The 7,780-nt window shown below is 35.9% G+C and overlaps 1 protein-coding gene across 4 annotated transcripts in view; it reads right to left on the reverse strand.

Moving 5' to 3' along the window:
• ulk4 (unc-51 like kinase 4) overlaps positions 1 to 7,570 on the reverse strand; it is a 225,012-nt gene extending 217,442 nt beyond the window's left edge. The window contains exons 1-11 of one of the 4 annotated variants that reach the window (XM_051131059.1): positions 7,536 to 7,562; positions 7,335 to 7,404; positions 7,110 to 7,247; positions 6,927 to 7,026; positions 6,544 to 6,683; positions 5,445 to 5,613; positions 5,174 to 5,290; positions 4,976 to 5,059; positions 4,573 to 4,648; positions 3,457 to 3,561; positions 176 to 273 (exon numbers count right to left, since the gene is read on the reverse strand). In XM_051131059.1, coding sequence (XP_050987016.1) covers positions 176 to 273; positions 3,457 to 3,561; positions 4,573 to 4,648; positions 4,976 to 5,059; positions 5,174 to 5,290; positions 5,445 to 5,613; positions 6,544 to 6,683; positions 6,927 to 7,026; positions 7,110 to 7,247 — 1,027 coding nt within the window. In that variant the 5' untranslated portion in view covers positions 7,335 to 7,404; positions 7,536 to 7,562. Of the gene's footprint in view, positions 1 to 175; positions 274 to 3,456; positions 3,562 to 4,572; positions 4,649 to 4,975; positions 5,060 to 5,173; positions 5,291 to 5,444; positions 5,614 to 6,543; positions 6,684 to 6,926; positions 7,027 to 7,109; positions 7,248 to 7,334 lie in introns of all 4 variants that reach the window. The other 3 variants (XM_051131060.1, XM_051131061.1, XM_051131062.1) reach the window with 3 other exon arrangements.
• Positions 7,571 to 7,780: the final 210 nt, after the last annotated feature.

The following is a 7,780-nucleotide window of genomic DNA, read 5'->3' on the forward strand; positions in this document are numbered from 1 at the left end:
AAATATCATTCGTACAGCAAGGCAAACTGAACATGAGTACACAGGCTCACATATGTGTACGTGCTTGGCGACCACACGTGCACAGAGCATAAGCATAAAATCCACAGGCCCTTTGAGGGCACACGGAGTGTAACAGTATGGCATGGCGTGCTGACTCTCATGTCTGCTACATTACCTAATGTGAAGGACTTGCTGTGGTTTGGGCTGGCTGGGGCAACAGGTGCTATCTGTGCTTCCTCAGCTGTCTGAGAAGACTCAGGAGCCAAATGCAGGCTTAAAAAAAAAAAAAAAAAAAAAAAACAAAAAAAAAAAAGACACACAACCAATTAGAGAAGACATTACACACAATCACAGTGAGCAGTGTGTCTTAATATAAAGGTATGGGCCACATTTCACAACCAAAATAATTATACATATTTATTTTGCATAAAGACAATACACTGCCACTTTAAGTGTTTCTTTTCTCTTTTCTCTCCAATTTCAGCTTTATTACATACATATACATATTGTGTACAAAATATTCCTATGATGGCAAAGCTGACTTTTCAGCAGCAATTACTGTCCTGTGTTATCCGTGCCACATAATCCTTCAGAACTGTAATATGCTAATGTGCTGCTCAAAAAAAAAAAAAAAAAAAAAAAAAAAAAAAAATCCAAAATACAGAAAAAAAATAAATATTATAAAATATTATTGCAATTTAAAATAACAATTTCCTAATTGAATATACTTTAAAATGTAATTTAGTTCTGTGATGCAAAGCTGAATTTTCATCAGCCTTTACTCCAGTCCTAAGTGTTACATGATCCTTTAGAAATCATTCTAATATACTGATTTATCCTCAATGCTGAAAACAGTTGTGATTTTTCAGGATTCTTTGATGAAAAATAGAAACCTTTTCTAATAATATAAGTCTTTACTAACACTTTATCAATTTAACACATCCTTGCTGAATAAAAGTATTCATTTCTTTCAAACAAAGAAAGAAAAATATTTACTGACCCCAAACGTTAAACTGTACACTCTTAAAAATAGAGGTGCTTTAAAAGGTTCTTCAGGCAATGCCATTTGGTTCCACAAAGAACCATACAGTCAAATGTTCTTTAAAGCATCTCTTTCTTACCATTTTGTAATCTGAAGAAACTTCTTTCACCACAAAGAACCTTTTGTAAAACAGAAAGGTTCTTCAGATATTAAAGGTTCTATAAGGAACCATTTAGACAAAAAAGGTTCTTCTATGGCATCGTGAAGCACCTTTATTTTTTAAGAGTGTAGTGTATATTGTTACAGAAGTTTTCTATTTTAAATAAATGCTGTTCTTTTTAACATTTTATTTATTAAATCCTAAAAAAAACCAATATCACAAGTTCCAAAAAAAATATTAAGCAACACAACTGTTTCCAACACTGATAATAAATCAGCATGTTAGAATGATTTCTAAACGATTATGTGACACAGAATGCTTTAATAATAATGCTGAAAATTCAGCTTTGCGTCACAGGAATAAATTTAAAGCGTATTTGGGAAAAAAAAAAACAAAAAAAAAACACGACAACATAAAACATCTTACTCATCCCACACTTTCAAGGATCATAATCCTTTCCCATATGAAAGCCTTCCTCATTCTTTAGATATGCAGACTCCTAGTCAAATAACAATGCTCTTTGTTTTGGCCCACTCACAGCAGCTGACACTAGCTCAGAACACAATCACAGTCAACGTCAGCACCACTCCACACTTACAGACTTCATCAGATCTGCTGAAGCTTATCAGTTTACTATATTCGACCAATCTGCTTTGTCAAACTTAATGTCAATTTCCTGACCTATATTTAAACAATCAATAACCTGTCTCTACATAATTAATAGCAATAAAATAAACATATGTGCATAACTGTCCTGGAGTCATAAAACAAATGACTCCAGAACAAATGAAACACATGTGGTCTGTTCCCAGTGGAGGAAGCGCCAATACCACTGATAAAGCTTTTTACAACCTGCATTTATTGTGTTTTCTAGGATAGGACAAAGGCTTATTGTGTAAGGCATTGTGCTGAACACACAGGCAGTTTATGAAGTGTGCCATAGGGCTGTTTGCCCACTCACTGCATCAATACTAGACTGAGAGCATCTGTGCACAAGATCATCTATAGAGACTAGGGATGTCATGATAAATCGATCTGTGGATCGAATCTGCGATTTTCCGAATGCAGTGCGAATCTCTCTTAAATCGATTCTGAACTTTTTAACACTGTAATGCACTGCTTGCTTTAGAACCAGCCGTACTCTGCTTGCTTCCAGTTCTTTACACACATACACACACACACCACTTGAGTTTAAAATAATTATTCATAAAGTTTGAAAAAGTGTCTACAGTGGGCTGTGTTACATTGAAGGAGAAGCCCACTTCCAGAACAACAATTTACAGATAATGTACTCACCCCCTTGTCATCCAAGATGTTCATGTCGTTCAAAATGCTGTTTAAATGCGGCTTCAAACGATCCCAAATGCGGTTGTGAACGATCCCAGCCGAGGAAGAAAGGTCTAATCTAGCAAAACGATCGGTTACTTTCATTAAAAAATATGCTTGTCTTGTCTTGCTCTCCCTGAACTCCGTGTATTCTGGCTCAAGACAGTTAGGGTATGTCGAAAAACTCTGATCGTATTTTCTCCCTCAACTTCAAAAATCATTTCAAAATCATCCTACATCGCCGCAAAAGTTTGCAGCGACCCAGTCTTTGCAAAGTGAACATGCAAAGAAGATCAAACACCCACAAAAAAGGTAAAACAGCGATATAGGATGATTTTGAAGTTTAAGTTTTTCGACATACCCTGTCTTGAGCCAGAATACAGGGAGTTCAGGGAAAGCAAGACAAGACGAGCATCTGACGTTAAAAAAGTATATAAATTGTATTATTTTTATGAAAATAACCAATCGTTTCGCTAGATAAGACCCTTCTTCCTCAGCTGGGATGGTTTACAACCACATGTGGGATTGTTTGAAGCCACATTTAAACTGCATTTTGGAAATTCAAACTCGGAGAACCATATCAGTCCATTACATGTAGAAAAATCACGTAATTTTTTTACAACTGAAGAAAGAAAGACATGAACATCTTGGATGACAAGGGGGTGAGTATATTATCTGTAAATTGTTGTTCTGGAAGTGGACTTCTCCTTTAATCTTGCATCATAAAAGCCAAGGTGCAAGTATATTGAACCACTCAAATTTCTCAGTCGAACGCACAAGCACTCTTCTTCGTGAGCATTTGAGTGTGTGGTTAAAACCTAGCCTAGAGCTTCATCTGCTGTTAAAATCTAAGCTCAGAATCGTTTCCACGGGTCGAGTTATCGTTACACCCTTAACAGAGACATATAAACACGAGACCCTTTAAGGACTTTTGGCATGATCCACAATGTAACACTCCACCTGATATTTGGATATGTGTCAAATATACCTGGATATCAGTGAGACACCATCCTGCTCTTTTCCCATGGAGATGTATGTCTCGGAAAATGCTTCCCTCCAGAACAGGTGAGATAATAAAGTCTCCCAGCTTAACCTACAGACAACAGTAATATAGGAGATACACAGATGAAGCTACAGTGCTAATATAATGTGACAGTTTCAATGGCATGGAAGGAATTAATGCTTCCACTGCAGGTCACATCATTCATGGTCCCTAAGCAAAAGTCTGTTGAATTATGCTATGAACTGCAGAGATTATTTGACATCTATCATTTTATCTAAAAAGGTTATTGCAACTTTGTTTTTTTTTGTTTTTGTTTTTTTTTTTTCACAATTCTGACTTCTTTTTTCTCAGAATTACGTGATACAAACTCACAATTCTGACTTCTCAGAATTACGTGATATAAACTCCTGAGAAATAAAGTCAGAATTTGTTCCTCGGAGTTGAACATAAGAACAAACTCACTATTCTGACTTTTTTGCTCCCAAATGTGAGTTTATATCGCTCAACTTTTTTCTCAGAATTGTGAGATATAAACTTGCAGATCCAAATTACAAAGTCCAGTTTTGAGGGGAAAAAAGGACTGATATGTTCTCAGAATTGAAAGTTTATCTCACAATTCTGACTTAATAACTCGCAATTGCATATCACAAAGTCAGAATTGTGAGATATAAACTTGCAATTCTCAGACAAAAAGTCAGAATTGTGAGTTTATACTTTCTGACTTCATAACTCACAACTGCGAGTTTATATCACACAATTTTGAGAAAAAAGTCAGAATTGCGAGTTTATATCACACAATTCTGACTTTATAACTCGCAATTGTGGGTTTATATCTCACAATTCTGACAAATAAAGTTCAAATTATGAGTTTGTATTATTTGTATCATGCAAGAAGTAAACTTGCAATTGCAAGAAAAAAAAGTCAGAATTGTGAGATAAAATGTCACAATTACCTTTTTTTATTTTTCATCTCATATTCATAAGTAATGAGTAAAGTGATTAGAGAAACAGCAGTCTCCAGACTACAATTAAGAAAAATTGGATTATTGGATTAGCACTTCCTTAACTCTGAGAGAAGACTGAGTAAAAAAAATGTTTTACCTTTTCACAGGGTCTTTCTGAAGTAAACCCATTACTAGGCTCTCAAACTCTGGACTGGGCTGTGGGAAGGCAGGTTCTTTAAAAGAAAAAATATTGTCATTAAGGCCCGGTTTCACAGACAGAGCTTAGACTAAGCCAGGACTAGGCCATAGTTCAATTAGGACATTTAAGTAATTTTTATAAATGTGCTTAGAAAAAAAACATTACTGGTGTGCATCTTGAGACAAAACAAAGGCACTGATATATTTTAAGATCAATCAGTGCAAGTTTCTTTCAGCTGAAACAGCTCAGACTTACATTTTAGTCTAGGACTAGGCTTAAGCCCTGTCTGTGAAACCGGAGGTAAATGTTTAATAAAAGGAACTTAAAAACAGTAAAATATATTTAAGTTGAGGTGTCATACCTTTTTGTCTTAGGGGTGGAGGATTTTCATTTAAAATGAGATCAACTAGACCAGTCACACTCTCAGACACAAAAGGTGGTTTTCCTATGAAACAAAAAGAAAATGAGAAAGAGAACTAAAATGGAAAATTAAAAAACGAATCTGACCAGAAAGTATTTTGCCAAGGCAAAGGCTGTGGTTTAAGATGAAATGTGGTACCTGTGAACATCTCATACAGGATGCAGCCTAATGCCCACAGGTCACTGGAGACACTGGTGTCTGCTCCTCTCAACACCTCAGGAGCACAATACACAGGAGAACCTGCCACAGCAACACCTTATGACAAACCATACAAGTGCACAGTGAAGACAGCCTATTTGAAAACTTAATGGGAGATCTAGCGTCCATATTAGATGTAGATGGGTAAAAGCACACACACATAATTGCATGCAAATAGGTTGGTAAACAGACATACAGACAGATAGATAACCTTTAATTCTGTTCTTTATGTTTCGTGGAGAGATAATGTTCTCTTTGCTGTCTCCTGCTCCTGTCTCCTCTGCCATCACAAGAGAGAAGAACTCCTCCAGACTTTCTCCATGAGCTTTGGCCAGGCAGAAATTGGAGTACTTCAGAGTTCCCGGTCCATCCAACAAAATCTGTGAACACACAGTAGCATTAACAGAGCTTTGAAAAAAAAGAAAGCAAAAATAAGACGACAAGCAGTATATAAACTGAAACTCGTCCTCACATGTGGTTTAGTGTTTGTTTAAATAACAATGAGTAGTTATTTTATTTATATAACGCTTTTCAAAACATAATACTGCTTGTAGAAAAACAAACATAAGGAAAACAAACAAAACTTAAAAACAAACATTTTGATGACAGGGCAAAGGATACAAGATGGCAAAGTGGTGTATACTACAGGACTAAAGCAGCCTAAAAATGTGGCATCATGGAGTCTGTGGTTTTAATGGGTAGAAAATAGTCTAAGTCAGCATAAAACAAAAGTTTTCACCATATAACTGGCTTCTCAAAAAAAAAAAAAAAAAAAAAAAAAAAAGTAGGATTTTGAAGATAGGAACTGAATGAATCGTTGTTGTTTGCTAATCGCTGCAATCTAACGTGAGTGACAGGTTGCTGGATGGGAGGGATTGTTGTTTTCCTACGTCATCAAAGAAGAGAAGTCATTGTGACAGGGAGGAGAAAGTTGTTTTGATTAAAGATTATAGACCATTTCGCTAGATGTAAACAACACTGGTCCAGAACCACTTCCTGTTTTTTTGTTTTTTATTTTTTATTTTATTTCACATATACAAATACATCTTAAAGGTGCTAATGTAACATTTTCATCCAATCAAATGTTATGTTGGTTGTATTTTTTTTGTGATGTTTGTGTAAAGTTAAAAAAAAAAAAGAAACAGGAAGTGTATCGGGACCAGTATGTTTACATCTGACGAAATAGTCTATACAAAAAAAAGCAACCCACTGTTAAACTCTGTTTAGGGTGTAATGTGACTGTGCATACACTAGCTCAGGATGAACATACTACAATGGATCGCCTAACAGGTGTGATGCTTAGGCTATACCTTGGCAGGTGTGAGATCCGAGACAACAATGCCAGAGTCGTGGATGTATTTAAGACCTCTCATGAGGTCAATGGAAAACTCTCGTACTACTTCCTCAGACAGATACTCATCTTGAGCAATCAGTGCTGCCAGGGATCCACCTAGGAAAAAATGTAATTTTAATACCTGAGGAAAGCAAGACCGACTTCGTACACAGATGAAGGTTAAATCAATTTTAGGGATCTCATCAGTGTTACTCATCATTGTCTTTTATTATTATTATTATTAAAACGTTTTAATTTACAGTTTTTATTTAGTTAGTTTCAGTTTTAGCTATTTTAGTCCATCAAGTTAAACAAAATTTTTAAAAATTACTAAAAAACTAAAATAACCCTGGATCTCACCTGTGCACATCTCCACCACCAGCCACAGATGGTTGCTAGTCTCATACCATTCATAAAAAGACACTACATTGTCGTGCTTAATGTCATGAGCAAGTCTCACCTGTGGAGATAAAACATAAACACACTATAAAACACAAAAACATTACTCAAAACAAACAAACAGCTTAGCAAACGCATACATACATGGTTTGTTAGTTCGGGTCTCTTGGATTTGTCACTGCAGATGATGGCCACGAAATGTATGCTGCCTTTCCTTCTGCCCTTATAAACCACCGATCTGCTACCTCTCCCGATCTCTTCATACAAAATAAAGTTCTCCATCTATGCAGTGATGAAAGCATGAACATTGAAGCCGAAACAAACATCTAAAACACATGCCAGTTTTGAAATGCAGATGCATAAACGCACCTGCAGCGACTCAAGTGAGATTGAGAGCTTGAGCTCACCGGTAGTTTACAGCACTAACTACAAACACAACCTTTTGAACATAGAGATAACACAAATGTTCAATATTATAGAAACGGAGCGATTAACACCACATTTTAAACACTTCCCGGTTCTTTTATAATGTTTTAACAATGTATTGAACTTAAATACGGGGTAAACTGCCTTTTGCATGAGTTTCCTTACGCGCGGTAGACAACTGACAAACGGACACAAAATGAAAAGCGAAACCAACTCGCACGAGGGGACGTCACCTCAGCAATGAAACCAAACCGTTTAAAACAGCAAGTTTAATTGAAATTGTTAAATATACTTGCATTTTAACTTATAAACACATAAAACATGTTAAATATGAAATATCCACATGCGTTTTTCTCATCTGTTTTTAACTTTGCAGTACCCCTACACCC

Source organism: Labeo rohita, chromosome 16 (assembly GCF_022985175.1).
Source record: "Labeo rohita strain BAU-BD-2019 chromosome 16, IGBB_LRoh.1.0, whole genome shotgun sequence".
NCBI lineage: Eukaryota > Metazoa > Chordata > Actinopteri > Cypriniformes > Cyprinidae > Labeo > Labeo rohita.